Raw genomic sequence first — 19,176 nt, forward strand, 5'->3', positions numbered from 1 at the left:
ACAAAAAAAGGAAAACAAAGGGTGGGCTCAGTGGCGGATAATAATCTATACTAAACTAAAAAAAAACAGCACAATGGCATGACTATATACAAATAAATAAAATATACTATCAATGGTACAAAACAAACCAAAAAAACTTGCACAGAGGCCTAAATATAAACAATATCTTACGTGGCATGGTCAAAAAAATAATCAGCGTGGCAAGGAAAGGTAGGTGTGTGGTCATCAGGGTTAGATACAAAGTCCGGTAGGTAAAGCAAGTCCACAAGCATGTAGCAAGTAGTAAGCACAAAGTTCCAAAGCCAAGGACAGAAACAGAATGGTATAAATAATGACTGTGATGATGATTACTAACAGGTGTGAGGCTGAGAACAGGGGCGTGACTTGGAGACCAGGTGGAAACTAATGAGTAACTATGGAAACAAACAAAACCAGGAAGTGCAAAAACGGGAAAAAGAGTCCAAAAACAAAACATAACATGATCAAACATAAACCCAGATAGACAGAGTTGTGTTTTTTTAATACGTTTAGTAGAACTAGTTGCTCAATAATAAACTGTAATAGTAAGAGAAAAAGGTCTTAACTTTTGAAAAATAACGCTGACATTTCAATTCAAAATGTTATACCAAAATCCGAATTCACAACTTTAAGGACTGACAAGTACTTAGATTTCTTTCATTAAAATGTGAACGTTATTGATGCTTTAGTACAGTGTTTTTCAACCTTTTTTGAGCCAAGGCCCATTTTTTGCATTGGAAAAATCCGGAGGCACACCACCAGCAGAAATCATTAAAAAATAAAATTTAGTTGACAGTAAAAAGTCGTTGTCACAATATTTGGATATGACTTTAAACCATAAACCAAGCATGCATCAATATAGCTCTTGTCTCAAAGTAGGTGTACTGTCACCACCTGTGACATCACACCCTGACTTATTTTGAGTGTTTTGCTGTTTTCCTCTGTGTAGTGTTTTAGTTCTTGTCTTGCGCTCCTTTTTTTTTTTGTATTTTCCTGTAGCAGTTTCATGTCTTCCTTTGAGCGATATTCCCCGCATCTACTTTGTAATAGCAATCAAGAATATTTCAGTTGTTTTCATTCTTCTTTGTGTGGACATTGTTGATTGTCATGTCATTTTCGGATGTACTTTGTGGATGCCGTCTTTGCTCCACAGTAAGTCTTTGCTGTCGTCCAGCATTTGGTTTTTGTTTACTTTGTAGCCAGTTCAGTTTTAGTTTCGTTCTGCATAGCCTTCCCAAAGTTTCAATGCCTTTTTTTAGGAGCATTCACCTTTTCTTTATTTTTGGTTTAAGCATGAGATACCCTTTTTTACCTGTACGCTGCCTCCCGCTGTTTCCGACATCTACAAAGCTGGCTGCCACCTACTGATATGGAAGAGTGTAATGTGGTAAGTCTGCCGATCTCCAGACAGTCTAGACACAACAACAACACATCATTTGCAGAAAATAATTACTGGTTTGCAAAAATATATTTAACCCAAATAGGTGAATTTAGATAATCTCCCACGGCACACCATACTGTATCTCACGGCACACCAGTGTGCCACGGCACAGTGGTTGAAAAAAAAGCCTTAGTATGTCAACAGAACTGTTTGTTGCTAGGCACCATCAAAGGAAACGAGTCTCAAAGGAACACTGTATAGGGTGTTCATTTACATATTCTCATTCCAGGTACATTGCAGCTCTGTATTAACTGTAAAAATACAATTTAGAAAGAAAAACAGCGCCAACTGGTGGGGTACCAATTGCCAATACACTTGATGGTGATGTTTGATTGAGAATAACTCCAAAATCAGATGCTGTGTGCGCGCGTGCGTGAGTGAGGGATGGAGGGATGGGATGGGGGAGGAGCAGGGAGGAACGGATTTGACTAGGATGGTAGAAGGTGGGGATTGAACCAGTAACCCTCAGATTGCTGGCACGGCCAATCCCAACTTCACCACACCATCCCCGTGAAGTTGTAATTGTGCGGAAATAATGTTATTTCACAAGAATAAAGTCGTCAATCCATATTTGAGAAAAAATATGTTACGGTAATGCAATAATAAAAGTTATGATCAAAAACGAAAAATCGTAATACTATAAAAAATAAAGATGTAATATTAAATTTTGGACAAAAAAATATTCTGTATCAAATTTTTTTTACAACTTTCTCGTAACGTGACGCGAACCGATGAGTTATGTTTTTCTAATATGTTTAGTGTCACGCCTGTAAGATTATGTTTTGGATTTTTGCCATGTTTGGTCAGGTTATGTTTACTTTTTTGGACATTTAGTTCGGTCTTGGCACTTCCTGGTTTGTTTTCGTCTCCATGCCAACCCATTAGTTTTCACCTGTCATGTCACGTCCCTGTCCTCAGCCTCACACCTGTTTTCACTAATCATCACAGCTACTATTTAAGTCATTCTTTTTCTGTCTTCGTCCTGTGATCTTCACACACGCTACCCATGCTCAGGGGCGCCGCTAGGGATTTTGGGCCCCATGAAAAGATTCTTTACAGGGACCCAAACACATAATTTCATATGATTCCATCATCATTAGGGGCCTCTCTGGGCCCCCCTCCATCATGGGCCCCTAGAATCTGTCTCCTTTACCCCCCCTTTTCGGTGCACCTACCCATGCTGCACCTCCTTCATGCCCTTGTCCATAGTTCCATGTCGTGTAAGTTTTTGTATATAATTCATAGTCAATTGCCTTTGTGCTAAGTCTTTTGTTTATGTCCATTATTCATGCCATCGAGCAAGTGTTTTTGTTTCATGTTTGTATTTTGTAGCCAAGTTTTGTACCTCCACTGTGAGCGCTTTGTGTTTATCTTTTGTCAGTTATAGTATTAAATTTAAAGATTTACTCACATTCACGTCTCGCCCGTGCAAATCATTCTCTGCATCGAAGAAACAACCTCAATCCATGTCACGGTTTGACATTTAGTAGAACTAGTTGCTCAATAATAAACTGTAATAGTAAGAGAAAAAGGTCTTAACTTTTGAAAAATAACGCTGACATTTCAATTCAAAATGTTATAACAAAATCCGAATTCACAACTTTCGTTAAAATGTGAACGTTATTGATGCCTTAGTATGTCAACAGAACTGCTTGTTGCTAGGCACCATCAAAGGAAACGAGTCTCAAAGGAACACTGTATAGGGCAGGGGTCACCGACCTTTTTGAAACCAAGAAATACTTCTCGGGTACTGATTAATACTACCAGTTTGATAAAGGCTTAAATAAATTGCCAGAAAAAGCCAATTTGTTCAATTTACCTTTAATAAATAAATCTACATTTATTAAAAAAAAAAGGGTATTTCTGTCTGTCATCTAGTTGTACATTTTTTTTCCTTTTACGGAAGATTTTTTGTAGAGAATAAATTATGAAAAATACACTTAATTGAACGGTTTAAAAGAGGAGGAAACACGAAAAAAAAATAAAAATTAAATTTTGAAACAGTTTATCTTCAATTTCGACTCTATAAAATTAAAAATTCAACCGAAAAAATTTGAGAAAAACTAGCTAATTCGAATCTTTTTGAAAAAATTAAAAAAAAGAAATTATGGAACATCATTAGTTTTTTTCTGATTATGATTAATTTTAGAATTTTGATGACATGTTTTAAATAGGTTAAAATCCACTTTGAAATAAGATTTAAATTTGATTCTACAGATTTTCTACATTTGCCAGAATAATTTTTTGGAATTTTAATCATAATGAGTTTGAAGAAATATTTCACAGAAGCTAAAATGAAGAATTAAATTAAAATGTATTTATTATTCTCTACAACAGGGGTCCCCACACTTTTTCTGCAGGCGAGCTACTTTTCAATTGACCAACTAGAGGGGATCTACCTCATTTATATATATCATTTATATTTATTTATTTATGAAAGATACATTTTTGTAAACAAGTTAAATGTGTTTAATGATAATACAAGCATGTGTAACACATATAGATGTCTTTCTTTCACGAAGACAAGAATATAAGTTGGTGTATTACCTGATTCTGATGACTTGCATTGATTGGAATCAGACAGTAATGATGATAACGCCCACATTTTCAAATGGAGGAGAAAAAAAGTTGTCCTTTCTGTACAATACCACATGAAAGTGGTTGGTTTTTGGCATCTAATTCATCCAGCTTCCATACACTTTACAAGAAAAACATTGGCGGCAAATTCCGTAGCTTGCTTGATTGACATTCACGGCACCCGAGGGTCTTGTGAGATGACGCTGGCTGCTGCCAGTTCATTATTATGAAAAAATGACAGAGAGGAAGGCGAGAAACACTTTTTATTTCAACAGACTTTCGCGCCGTCCCTTCCGTCAAAACTCTAAAGGCCGATTGCACATTTCCTATCTTCACAATAAAAGCCCTGCTTCATGCTGCCTACGCTAACAAAATAAGAGTCTCGGAAAGCTGGCGTGCACAATTGATGTGCACGCCAGCTTTCTGAGGGATCGCTTGTGCACGCCAGTTTTCCGAGACTCTGTATTTAGTTAGCGCAGGCAGCATGAAGCAGGGCTTTTACTGTGAAGATAGAAAATGTGCAGTCGGCCTTTAGAGTTTTGACGGAAGGTACGGCGCGAGAGTCTGTTGAAATAAAAAGTGTTTCTCGCCTTCCTCTCGGTCATATTTTAATAATAATGATCTTGCAGCAGCCAGCGTCAAGACCCTCTGGTACCGTGAATGTCATTTAAGTGACGTCTTGGTGAAGATTGATGATCACTAATTTTTAGGTCTATTTTTTTTAAAAGCCTGGCTCGAGATCGACTGACACAACCCCCGCGGTCGACTGGTAGCTCGCGATCGACGTAATGGGCACCCCTGCTCTACAATAAAAAAATACTTGAACATTGATTTAAATTGTCAGGAAAGAAGAGGAAGGAATTTAAAAGGTAAAAAGGTATATGTGTTTAAAAATCCTAAAGTCATTTTTAAGGTTGTATTTTTTCTCTAAAATTGTCTTTCTGAAAGTTATAAGAAGCAAAGTAAAAAAAAATACATGAATTTATTCAAACAAGTGAAGACCAAGTCTTTAAAATATTTTCTTGGATTTTCAAATTCTATTGGAGTTTTGTCTCTCTTACAATTAAAAATGTCGAGCAAAGCGAGACCAGCTTGCTAGTAAATAAATACAATTTAAAAAATAGAGGCAGCTCACTGGTAAGTGCTGCTATTTGAGCTATTTTTAGAACAGGCCAGTGGGCTACTCACCTGGTCCTTACGGGCTACCTGGTGCCCGCGGGCACCCCGTTGGTGACCCCTGGTATAGGGTGTTCATTTACATATTCTCATTCCAGGTACATTGCAGCTCTGTATTAACTGTAAAAATACAATTTAGAAAGAAAAATAGCGCCAACTGGTGGGGTACCAATTGCCAATACACTTGATGGTGATGTTTAATTGAGAATAACTCCCAAATCAGATGCTATGTGCCCGCGTGCGTGAGTAAGGGATGGATGGATGGGATGGGGGAGGAGCAGGGAGGAAGAGGAGAAGGGGGGCGGGGGGGAGACTACTTAAAGGCGGATTAACGCTGGCAAGACATTAAATCCAAGCTCCCCTCCATCCAGGCGTGGTCGACCTGATGTGAGGATCGAGAATAGGAGGGCTTATAAATCACCCCCCCACCCCCCCTCACTCTCTCTCCCATGACGGGGGGCAGCCTGGCGGCGGCGCGGTGGTCGGGGGAGCGCACGGCGCACACAGCGGGACGCACAAGGGAGCCAGCGAGCGGAGCGCGCACACAAAGAGACAGTCGGCGCGGCGGGATGCGCTCTTATTTTGACACTCTGCTCGCGCTGGCTTTTTGAGGGGAAAGTAGGAAATTAAGCCATCATCACACCTCCCCATCCCTTCTCCCCTTCACCGCCAAACCCCCCCCCCCCTTTTGTTTTTTAAACGTATATATTTTTTGGGGGGGGAAGGACTGGACTACCACTTGTGCCCTCTTCTGCCCCTCCGGATGCTCAGAAATGGGGGAATGGACTATACTAGAGAGGCTCCTGGAGGCTGCTGTCCAGCAGCACTCTACTATGATAGGAAGGTAAGGTGACCCAAACGGAGAAGACCAGAGACGCAGCAGCCTCCAGGATCGTCTTTAGCATGGTCCCCAATCCCCCTGGCTTCTGTCTTGTGCCACCAGGATCTCATCTCCCCCCACCCTCGTCCTCTTCTGTCCGGTGTCTGTGTGGTCTTGTGGATCTCTTTCTTAGATTGGAGTTATCCCTTCTGTAACCTAACCGTGTCTAGTTTTCTAGTCTGTGTTCACTCATAAAAGCACATGTCTTTTACATAGAGCAGTGAGTTCGATCAAACCCTAGGGGTTCGGTGAGTCGGCCATAGGGGTTCGGCGGAGCCTCCGCCGCTGAGGTCAAGACACACCCAACTCATCGTGTAAAAAAAAACCTTCTCCCTATCGGTGTATTACGGGTACTCCCAAACAATTTTCCCTCTGACTTGCAGGTGTGTAATTTGTTGTGAGTTCATGCACCAGTGGTTCTTAACCTTGTTGGAGGTACCGAACCCCGCCAGTTTCGTATGCGCCTTCACCGAACCCTTCTTTAGTGAAAAAAATATATACATATTTTTTTCCAATTCAACACTAAGGTATGTTTTTTTTTTTTACTGGTGCACAAAATAACCTTGCATGAACATCACCTTGTTCAAAGAACTCACAACAAATCACACACCTGCAAGTCAGAGGGAAAATTGTTTGGGGGGTATCCGTAATACGCCGATAGGGAGAAGGTTTTTTTTTTTTACACGATGAGTTGGGTGTGTCTTGACCTCAGCGGCGGAGGCTCCGCCGAACCCCTGAAGCCGACTCACTGAACCCCTAGGGTTGGATCGAACCCAGGTTAAGAACCACTGTCATGCACTGTGTTTGTGTTGTTCTTTGAACAAGGTGATGTTCATGCACGGTTCATTTTGTGCACCAGTAAAAAAAAAACATACCTTCGTCTTGAATTTGAAAAAAATATATATATTTTTCACTAAAGAAGGGTTCGGTGAAGGCGCATATGAAACTGGCGGGGTTCGGTACCTCCAACAAGGTTAAGAACCACTGACATAGAGCCCAACAGGGCAGAAGACGGTAAGGAGGAAGCCGTTCCGCACTGGACAGCTCCCGCGCACCACACTCAACATGTGCTCCATCTTTCTTTTCTTTTTGTTTCCCCCCCCCCACTTATTTTCACATTGTGTTCTTCTTGTTGTTCTTTTACTGAAAAAGGATCCTGCTGACAGTGGTGGTGATCTTCCGCATCCTGATCGTGGCCATCGTGGGGGAGACGGTGTACGATGACGAGCAGACCATGTTCGTGTGCAACACCCTGCAGCCGGGGTGCAACCAGGCGTGCTACGACAAGGCTTTCCCCATCTCGCACATCCGCTACTGGGTCTTCCAGATCATCATGGTGTGCACGCCCAGCCTGTGCTTCATCACCTACTCCGTGCACCAGTCGGCCAAGCAGAAGGAGCGCCGCTACTCCACCGTCTACCTGACCCTGGACAAGGAGCAGGACTCGCTGAAGCGCGACGAGGGCAAGAAGATCAAGAACACCGTGGTCAACGGCGTGGTGCTGCAGAACACCGAGAACTCCACCAAGGAGGCCGAGCCGGACTGCCTGGAGGTCAAGGAGATCCCCAACTCGGCCGCCGCCAGAACTACAAAGTCGAAAATGAGACGCCAGGAGGGCATCTCTCGCTTCTACATCATCCAGGTGGTGTTCCGCAACGCGTTGGAGATAGGCTTCCTGGTGGGTCAGTACTTCCTGTACGGCTTCAACGTGCCCTCCGTGTACGAGTGCGACCGCTACCCGTGCATCAAGGACGTCGAGTGCTACGTCTCCCGGCCCACGGAGAAGACCGTCTTCTTGGTCTTCATGTTCGCCGTCAGCGGCTTTTGCGTGGTGCTCAATCTGGCCGAACTCAACCACTTGGGCTGGAGGAAAATCAAAACAGCCGTGCGGGGGGTGCAGGCCCGCCGGAAGTCCATCTACGAGATTCGGAACAAGGACCTGCCCAGGATGAGCGTGCCCAATTTCGGGCGCACGCAGTCCAGCGACTCGGCTTACGTCTAGGAGAGGAACTTTGGAGGCGCCGAAAAACTTAACCGATTAATGACTTTTTCCAACAGTGGGCAAGTTTTATTTCCCTTTCTCTTTCATTTTTGGGGGTCTCTGAAGGACTTTGTAGCAGGCGTGGACTACGTGTGCTTACTTATTTAAAGGCCTACTGAAACCCACTACTACCCACCACGCAGTCTGATAGTTTATATATCAATGAAGAAATATTAACATTGCAACACATGTCAATACGGATTTTTTAGTTTACTAAATTACAATTTAAAATTTCCCGGGAGTTTCGTCTTGGAAACGTCGTGTAATGATGACGTGTACGCAAGACGTCACGCGTTTTTACGAAGTATGAGCGCTACGCACACACACAGCTAAATGTCGTCTGCTTTAACGGCATAATTACACAGTATTTTGGAGATCTGTGTTGCTGAATCTTTTGCAATTTGTTCAATTAATATTGGAGAAGTCACAGTAGAAAGATGGAGTTGGGAAGCTTTAGCCTTTAGCCACACAAACACACGGCGATTCCTTGTTTAAAATTCCCGGAGGTGAAACTTTACTATGGATCAGAGCGCGGTCAAGCAGACATGGATCCAAACCGAATGTCAACCAGCAGGTTTCGGTGAGAAAATTGTGGTTAAAAAGTCGCTTCTTACTAGAGAAAAGTTGAGCTTGCCCCGTCCACAGCTGCCGTCGACTTCCCTGAGACACTGCGCGTCAAGACACCCATGGAGACACCCTTCCGACTATCAGGTACTATTTAACTCACTAAAACACAAGCAACACAATAGAAAGATAAGAGATTTCCCAGAATTATCCTAATAAATGTGTTTAAAAACATCGGAATCCGTCCCAATGCAATCGCGGTTTTTTTAACTCGTTTTTTTATCTTTCTAGTCCGTCGCTATCAATATCCTCAAACACAAATCTTTCATCCTCGCTAAAATTAATGGGGAAATTGTCGTTTTCTCGGTCCGAATAGCACTTTTTGTTGGAGGCTCCCATTAAAATCAATGTGAATATGTGAGGAGCCCCCACACTTGTGACGTCATCGTCTGCGACTTCCGGTAGAGGCAGGGCTTTTCTCTTAACACCGAAAGTTGCAAACTTTATCGTGGATGTCTTCTACTAAATCCTTTCAGCAAAAATATGGCAATACCGCGAAATGATCAAGTATGACACTTAGAATGGACAGGCTATCCCCGTTTAAATAAGAAAATCTCATTTCAGTAGGCCTTTAATGACTTTTTCCAACAGTGGGCAAGTTTTATTTCCCTTTCTCTTTTATTTTTGGGGGTCTTTGAAGGACTTTGTAGCAGACGTGGACTACGTGTGCTTACTTATCTAATATGATTTACAAGGTTTTGACTGCACTGATGCAACTTTTTAGTAGCGTTTCTATTTAAGAGGAACCACCCGCCCACTGGACACTTCATTAGGGACACCTGCCTTTCCAAAAAGAGCCGCCTTTGAGGCATTAAAGTAACTATATGCGCGTTCGTGTGGCTCTGCTGCAAACTGCTTAGTTTAGTGCCTCAAAAGCACAATTCGTGCGGGTGTGCCTAATGTAGTGACCAGTCAGGGAGGAAAATGCAAAAAAAAACAAGAAAAAAAAAAAGATGCACTAAGGAGGTGAACTCTGTCCAAAATGTGCTTCTTCCTGCAGTTAAATAGCACCATCAATAGGACATCCAGATTTATGAATATATAAATATACATCATGTATTTTGTTGCCTGTGTCACACCACTTGACCTTAAACATGTAAGTAACCGTTCCATCGCTTTTTATCAAACTTGCAGCAAAACGCTAACGTCTGTGACACATTTTAGGACACACCAAAGCGCCCACGTCTTTTTTTTAATTATTATTATTTGTCAAGTTGCTTCTTCTTTTTTTTGTCTGTGTAATCAAGTGCCATAATTGTATATAGACATAATATAAATGTATACATATTTAAATATATAAATATATATATAAATATATATAACAACCATCATCAAGAAGCTTATTCCACCTGCTTGGATAAAATGCTAAAAAGCCTTTTTTTAGATGAATTACCAAAAAAAAAGTATTCAAAAATGTATTTGTGATTTCATCTGGGAAATTGAATTACAATAAAATGTCTCCCTCAGCCTAATCGAAAGCTCAAAATATGAACTATAGCACAAACTGACATTTTTTAATTAAAGAAAGTATGATTAAAGATCTGCTTTGGTGCTACAGTTTTTGTTTTCTTTTCCACAGAACAGTTCTAAAATGTAACCAAAAAAAAAAAAAAAAACACATCCGAGGAAGAAATGACAAGCATAAATCTATTTTGTTTTTTTTTCCGTGAAAAATAAAGAGTGGGATTCATGTACACCACAATTGTGTGAGGCGCAGTGCTTTATCTTGATTGTCGACATTATGTACAGTGTGTGTGTGTGTGTGTGTGTAAATTTGGCCTTGGTGCAGTGACTGTAGCCCCGCCCACATCCACTGCAGGACACACCTTACACAGGGGGTGCTACAACTGCCAGGCTGATGCTGCATCGACTAATTATAGCTGGAATAATCACACCGGCCACATTATTAGGTACACCTATGTCAAAAGTGTGTTTATGCTATTATTCATGTTCAAGCAGCACCTGACAATGTCAATTACTACACTTCCAAAAGCAGACATTTTTGATTGGATGGAATTAGACTGCACAAGTGTAGTTAGTAAAGTGTCCAATGAGTAAATGTGTTTAAAAAAAACATATTTTTGACCACTTATTGTGTGACAGTGTTTTTTTTTTACCTGCCGTCGTAAAAGAGTTGATCTGGAGTCTTCGGCCCTTTCTTTGTCTTCTCAGCCTTTATTCTAGGCAGTGAGCTCCCTGAAGGGCAGAGTAGAAGACAAAAAAAAAAAAAACATGAGGAAACGCTCAGACCCCTCCTCTCAAATACATAGCGATGGAAGGAGTTACTTGCAACTTGCGACATGTGAACGCCAGCGTGACTCTGGAAAGCCAGGAAGAAAGAAGAAGGCCATGATGCCTGTCTCCATCATTTTTGGATACCTTAGGCCAGTGGTTCTCACCTTTTTTCAGTGATGTAGCCCCTGTGAACATTTTTTAATTCAAATACCCCCCAATCAGAGCAAAGCATTTCTGGTTGAAAAATAGAGATAAAGAAGTAAAATACAGCACTATGTCATCAGTTTCTGATTTATTAAATTGTATAACAGTGCAAAAGATTGCTCATGTGTAGTGGTATTTCTTGCACTATTTGGAAAAAAGATATAAAAATAGCTAAAAACTTGTTGAAAAATAAACAAGTGATTCAATTATAAATAAAGATTTCTACACATAGAAGTAATCATCAACTTAAAGTGCCCTCTTTGGGGATTGTAATAGACATCCATCTGGATTCATCAACTTCATTATAAACGTTTCTTCACAAAAAAAGAAATCTTTAACATCAATACTTATGGAACATGTCCACCAAAAATCCAGCTGTCAACACTGAATATTGCATTGTTGTTTTTTTTTTCACAGTTTATAAACTTACTTTCATATTTTGTTGAAGTGTTATTCAATAAATATATTTATAAAGGATTTTTGAATTGTTGCTATTTTTAGAATATTTTTGAAAAATCTCACGTACCCCTTGGCATACCTTCAAGTACCCCCAGGGGTGCACGTACCCCCATTTGAGAACCACTGGCCTAAGGCAGTGAGATTTTTAAAAAAATAGCAACATTTCAAAAATCCATTATAAATATATTTGTTGAATAATACTTCAACAAAATATGAATGTAAGTTTATAAACTGTGGAAAAAAAATAACAACAATGCAATATTCAGTGTTGACAGCCAGATTTTTTGTGGACATGTTCCATAAATATTGATGTTAAATATTTCTTTTTTTGTGAAGAAATGTTTAGAAGTAAGTTCATGAATCCAGATGGATCTCTATTACAATCCCCAAAGAGGGCACTTTAAGTTGATGATTACTTCTATGTGTAGAAATCTTTATTTTTAATTGAATCACTTGTTTATTTTTCAACAAGTTTTTAGTTATTTTTAAATCTTTTTTTCCAAATAGTTCAAGAAAGACCACTACTAATGAGCAATATTTTGCACTGTTATACAATTTAATAAATCAGAAACTGATGACATAGTGCTGTATTTTACTTCCTTACCTCTTTTTTTCAACCAAAAATGCTTTGCTCTGATTAGGGGGTACTTGCATTAAAAAAAAAATTCACAGGGGGTACATCACTTAAAAACGGTTGAGAACCACTGCCCTAGGTGCTTTTGAAAAAAAAAAAAAAAAAAAAAAACAAGAACACAATGGGCAAAAATAATTGTGCAAAAATAAAAGGGCAAAAACAATTGGGCTATGTTGCAATGCGATTATGTATGCTGCTGTGCATTTACATCATGCAGGAGATCACATGGTACCTGAAGGTCTCACTCGCTCACTTTTTGCAGCCACAATGTTAACTTACAGTCTACTCGCCAGACACCTCATTAGGTGCACCTGCATCATTTAGTTTGCTCTAATGCAAAAGCTAGAATTTTTAAATATACTTTTTTTTAAATTATTCCTATAGTTAAAGGCCTACTGACCTGAGATTAATCTTATTTAAACGGGGATGGCAGGTACATTCTATGTGTCATACTTGATCATTTCGCGATATTGCCATATTTTTGCTGAAAGGAACATCGAGGATAAAGTTCGCAACTTTTGGTGCTGATAAAAAAGCCTCACGTCCTCACATTGTTTTTAATGGGAGCCTCCAGCAGCAAGAGCTATTCGGACCGAGAAAACAACAATTTCCCCATTAATTTGAGCGAGGATGAAAGATTCGTGGATGATGATATTAATAGCGAAGGACTAGAAAAAGATTAAAAAAAATAAAGTTTAAAAAAAAAAAGGCGATTGCATTGGGAAGGATTCAGATGTTTTTAGACACAGTTACTAGGATAATTCTGAGAAATCCCTTATCTTTCTATTGTGTTGCTAGTGTTTTAGTGAGATTAAATAGTACCTGATAGTGGGAGGGGTGTGTCCACGGGTGTCTTTGGCCAGTGTCTGAGGGAAGTCGACAAGGATGGCGCAAACTCCACTGTTCTCCGGTAAGAGGCGACTTTTTAATACAATTTTCTCACCGAAACCTGCCGGTTGACCATGAATTGATTAACGTGGACCCCAACTTAAACAAGTTGAAAAACTTATTCGGGTGTTACCATTTAGTGGTCAATTGTACGGAATATGTACTGTACTGTGCAATCTACTAATAAAAGTATCAATCAATCAATCAATCCATGTTCGCTTGAACGCTCTGATCCATAGTAAAGCTTCACCGCTGGGAATTTTAAACAAGGAATCACCGTGTTTGTGTGCCTAAAGGCTAAAGCTTCCCACCTCCATCTTTCTACTTTGACTTCTCCATTATTAATTGAACAAATTGCAAAAGATTCAGCAACACAGATGTCCAGAATACTGTTTAATGGCGCGATGAAAACAGATGACTTTTAGCCGCAAATAGTGCTGCGCTAATATTTCCTGACCGTCCTTGATTCACGCGTCGTCATTCTGCTACGTTTTCAACAGGAAACTCCGCGGGAAATTTAAAAAATTGCAATTTAGTAAACTAAAAAGGCTGTATTGGCATGTGTTGCAATGTTAATATTTCATCATTGATATATAATCAGACTGTGTGGTCGGTAGTAGTGGGTTTCAGTAGGCCTTTAAGCAGGAAAAGTCAGATGTTGAGCATGTGCTGTGATGACAAAGTGAAAACTCTCAGCATCGTCAACATTTGCTGCGATTTAATACAAGTGTGTCGTCTTCTTTCTTATGACTCAAACTTATTACTTCAGATTTAAAGTGCATTAAAAACCCTTCTAGGTTCAAACTGTGGTCACTACCCAGCAGGCGCAAGACATTAAAACAACGTTGAGAACTTGCTGAGTTAGGTCCGGACGTTGAGCAACTCAAAGCTACCTTTGGAACAACATGCTTTTTTGACCACATTTAATCAACGTGGTTCCATTTACAAATATAACTATTTTACAACATTGTTTCCAATTCAGTTTTAAAAGGACATGTATGCATAATTAACGTTGTATCGAAGACCTCAGTTCAAACAAGAATGTACTCTGCATGGGTGATTTGTTTTTTTATTTTTGCCTTTCCTTCTTCCCTTCAGTCCTCTTTTTTGATTATGTTAAAGTTTTTCCAAAAAGGCATGTTAATAGGAATATAAACAAGAAGTTACCGTAAAGTACATTTTTATCATTTTTTAATCCATTTTTCAGTCCAGTTCAGTTCAATCATTTATATAACATGTTTAAAAACATCCCCATTGATTGATTGATTGATTGATTGAAACTTTTATTAGTAGATTGCACAGTTCAGTACATATTCCGTAAAATTGACAACTAAATGGTAACACCTGAAGAAGTTTTTCAACTTGTTTAAGTCGCGGTCCACGTTAATCAATTAATTGCTGTATAGACATGTCAAATTCAAAATAGTGCCAAACTGTCAAATGCATATACAGTATCAACACGGCAGGATGAATACAATACTAAAACAGTTATTAAATAACGAAGTGCAAAAAAGATAGCAAATAACATTACAAAAAAATAATAAAATATGATGTATTAATCAAATGACTAAAAATAGGACACAAACAAACAACCAAGATTTTTAGCCAGGATTTAAACTGTTACGACTTGGAAATGAGAGGACCCAGATGCAGAGAGGAAGTTTCCAAAAATAACAGCTTTTATTTTTAAATAACTTTTTAACCTCCGGTAAAAAAGTATTTCACAAAAATATATGCAACGTACGGAAAATAAATCCGAGGATTAACACTTAACTCAAAAATCACTCCAAAAAATAAGGAGGAATACTACCTTAAGAAAATAACCTAACAAAGATAGAATATCAAGAAGAATTAACAAAAAGCGCTCCAACAGGAGGAAAAATCAACTCTAATGATATATACAAATACAATATCTATGAATAAACAAAAATTCACTCAATCAATGAGGAAATTAAACAAAATTTGGAATAACAAAAAAATCACCAATTAGGACGACGAAGGAAAACTAAGGACGCTCGAAGGAGGAAAAAGTAAACTCAAAATTTCAGCAGAAAAATAACTGCTATGATCAAAAATTAAGGAGAACCAGAAAAAACAGGAGCAAGGCAAGGAGGGAATCAAGGGCATGGACTTGGACATGGACATGGACGCTAGAAGGCACGATAGACGAGACGATCTGGCAAAGGACAAACGGAGAAGTGAGCTTAAATAGGATGTGGGAGTGATGGGGAACAGGTGGAAACAATCAGGAATCAAGGATGACGTCAGACTGGTGACACAAGAGGAAGGACCCGTGATCAGAAACAAGAGGGTAGCTTTTCAAAATAAAACACATAGATCACAAGACAGAAAAACAAACAAGACTTCCCTCACCGCGGTTTGACATTAAACAGGTTTGTGGACATGGAAGATCTAACGGGGAAAGGAAGGCTGTTCCGCAGTAGAAGACCCGCTACTGTTCTGCAGTGGTTAACTTATTTTTACACCTGTGCGACAGGTAGAAATATTCAACATGACATGCGTGGAGGCCCATGCCTCAACTTCGATTGACACCGTCGTAATTAATCATTAAACTTGAGACCGAGTTTGTTTTTTATGACAGTGGTGGCCGTATTTTTTAACTTAAAACTTAATATATTTGACTTAAAACATAACAACCTGTACAGATAGGGGCTTTGCAAATTCCTTTAAAAACAAAAATCTCTGGTCTGATATTACCCTAATGCAGCTCCTCTCAAATAGTGGTTGAAGCGGTTGACCCCGAAGAACTGGCTTTATCAGTATCACACAGCATCACGCTTTGAAAAGTTGTGCACTACAAAACGTGCTTATTGAGTCATTACTCCTGACTTCTTCATTTTGATAAAAAAATAAAGTTAATTTACTGTTAATATCTGCTTACTTTCTCTGTTAACATGTTCTGTCTACACTTCTGTTAAAATATAATAACCACTTATTCTTCTGTTGTTTGATACTTTACATCAGTTTTGGATGATACCACAAATTTAGGTATCAATCCGATACCAAACTGTTACAAGATCATACATTGGTCATATTCAAAGTCGCTATGGATTGAACTTTCACAGTATCATGTTAGACCCGCTCGACATCCATTGCTTTCGGTCCCCTAGAGGGGGGGGGTTGCCCACATCTGAGGTCCTCTCCAAGGTTTCTCATAGTCAGCATTGTCACTGGCGTCCCACTGAATGTGAATTCTCCCTGCCCACTGGGTGTGAGTTTTCCTTGCCCTTTTGTGGGTTCTTCCGAGGATGTTGTAGTCGTAATGATTTGTGCAGTCCTTTGAGACATTTGTGATTTGGGGCTATATAAATAAACATTGATTGATTGATTGATTGAAAGTCCTCATGTGTCCATGGGACATAGTTCCTGAGTTCATAAACATAATATATATTTGAAAAAAACAAAAGAAGATGTTGTGAAGCCAAAAAATATCAACGTAATTATAGTGGTATCGAATAAATACGTGCCTGTACTTGGTATCATTACAGTGGTTGTTAGGTGTGGATCCACCAATGTTTACATTTTGATTCTGGTGAGCTACGGTGTGTAGTGAAGCATGTTTAGCTATTTTTCGTCCTGCAGGGTTGATACTTGTAAGAAACTTACTTTATTTGTCGCCATGGAGACCAGGATTAGTGATTTAGAAGTAGCTAAAACACTGCCGAGGGTGGATGGACGTTAGCCGCGAGCTAGCTTGCTATGTCTTAAAGTACCTCTTCCTGAGGGCATTTCAGTGTTATAACTTCACCTTTATTGTTAGTTTTTAAGTTAAAATGCGTCCGTTCTCCCTTTTCTGTCTACACACTGTGTCTGCTTGTAAGTACCGTAATTTCCGGACTATAAGGTGCACCTGACTATAAGCCGCACCAGCTAAATTTAGGGGGAAATACAGATTGCTCCATACATAAGCCGCACCCGACTATAAGCCGCAGGCGTTTTGATGTGTAATTACCGTAGTATATAGGGGTTCCTGCTACCACGGAGGGCATTGTCGGGACAGAGATGACTGTTTGGGAACGCAAAGCGTCCCATTTATTAACAATAAATCTTTCAATCATTCAATCAAACTTTCACATCTTTGACATGGCGAACAGCATTCGTGCAAAGTACAAATAATACAACGGTGCAAAGTAATACAAAGTGCTCGCCTGTAACACGGCAGTAAAAGGGCAGTCTTCATGCTGCCGTCTCCAACGTCTCACCATTGATGTCAAGGGGTACGTGCAGCAGCTCTATTTCCTTCTTTGACAGCCAGATCGATTGCCTTTAACTTAAAAGCAGCATCATATGCACTTCTCCGTTTGTTTTCCATATTGAGGGTGTTTGCATGAACACTTTCCTTCGCGCAAACTGTAGCTGACGCTCTCCTACTCTTTGTTTTGCTCTCGTTACCTGGTGCCAGATGTCTGCCTCGGTCTCAAGCATCCGCGGTAGTGCGCGACCCTGGTTACCGTAAGCCGCACCGTTGTATAAGCCGCAGGGACCAGAACGAGGGAAAAAAGTAGCGGTTTATAGTCCAGAAATTACGGTACTCTGTGATTGTGTGCCGCCGAACATGCTCGTCTGCTCGTAAACCTGCAATGTCACATGGGCGCGGGGGGGATGCAGGACCGGTACGTTTCAGAGACGGTATCGTACCGAAAATGATTAGTATCGCGGTACTATACTAATACCGGTATACCGTACAATCCTATTTCGAACTATATGCTACTTTTTATTATAAATAGCAACAGCGGAGGACGAATGCCCCACAACAAGAGGATAGAGGAAAATAAGGAGTTTATTTATTATAGCGTCAAACTACCATGGCGGACACACGCAAAGCACTTTATGGACACATATATGGATAATTCGCAGACATCACCAGTTGTGCAACTTTCAAACGACTCATATGAAACAAGTATAAAGGAAGGCAAGATTGTTTTATAAATATCTCCCCAATGCCTCCTTGGTTTGATTGCCAATTTATGGTATTTATGCAGCACAAAAACTGACGTATTGCCGATGCTTTGTGGATGCGCGTTGTCACCCCAGGATGCACGAGGACCAAGAGAGGCAGGAGTTGCAGGTAAGATTTTGATTTAATACAAACATAAAAGAACACTGATGCAAAATGACAAAGAAAAGGCATGCAGAACGCACGGACAGCTAGGCTAACACTTAGCAACGAGGACAGAGTCCAAAAATAGACGTGCGGAGCGCATGGGAAGCTAAGGCGAAACTTAGCAATAGTGGAGGAACCAACGTGCGTGTTGCAAGTAGCAAACAAACCATCCAGGAGGAACTGAGGTAGAAAAAAGGCTTAAGTAGTCAAGCAATCAATCAAACCCAGGTGCGCGTAAAAACAAGAGCAGGTGGGACAAATGTAAAACCAAGGTAACCAGACAAAACAAGGAAGTGCACAAACCAGGGAACGGAAGGGTCCAAAATCATAACAAAAACAGCTACCAAGAAGTAACAAAAGTTGTTTTTTTATATTAGTTCCCCTTTAAATATTTTCTGTTACAGATTAAAAAAACAGTATTGTTGAAGTAATTCTTCTTTGCAAGTTCTATATCAATCTATATTTATGTATTTTTTGTTTTCTTTAATGTTAATAACGATACAATGTTATGCAGACATGTATTCATGACAATTTTATAGACAAATTATAACATGGCTTGGACGTGGATTATTTGAGAATCAGCACGAGCGAAGCGTGGACGTGAGTACATGATATTTATTAAATAAAAAAACAAACTACAAAAAGGCAAACCAAGGACGCGCTGCGTGGCGGATAATAATCTATACTAAACTTAAAACAAAACAGCATAATGGCATGACTATATACAAATAAACAAAAGATACTATCTATGGCATAAACAACAAAACTTACTCGGCGTGGACCAAAACGAACAGCAAGGCATGAAGCTGATTATTGAGGTCGTGAAGGAGGTGCAGCATGGGTAGGGTGTGTGCGAGTGTGAAGATCCCAGAAT

The 19,176-nt window shown here is 39.8% G+C and overlaps 1 protein-coding gene across 1 annotated transcript; it reads left to right on the forward strand.

Annotated features, from left to right (window-relative positions):
• The first annotated feature begins 5,601 nt into the window (after window positions 1–5,601).
• LOC133550049 (gap junction delta-2 protein-like) lies at window positions 5,602–10,933 on the forward strand. The gene is made up of 2 exons (XM_061896061.1): window positions 5,602–6,056; window positions 7,245–10,933. Exons 1-2 carry the CDS (start codon window positions 5,986–5,988, stop codon window positions 8,092–8,094), a joined length of 921 nt encoding a protein of 306 aa, XP_061752045.1. The 5' UTR covers window positions 5,602–5,985; the 3' UTR covers window positions 8,095–10,933.
• Window positions 10,934–19,176: the final 8,243 nt, after the last annotated feature.

Source organism: Nerophis ophidion, linkage group LG03 (assembly GCF_033978795.1).
Source record: "Nerophis ophidion isolate RoL-2023_Sa linkage group LG03, RoL_Noph_v1.0, whole genome shotgun sequence".
Taxonomy (NCBI): domain Eukaryota; kingdom Metazoa; phylum Chordata; class Actinopteri; order Syngnathiformes; family Syngnathidae; genus Nerophis; species Nerophis ophidion.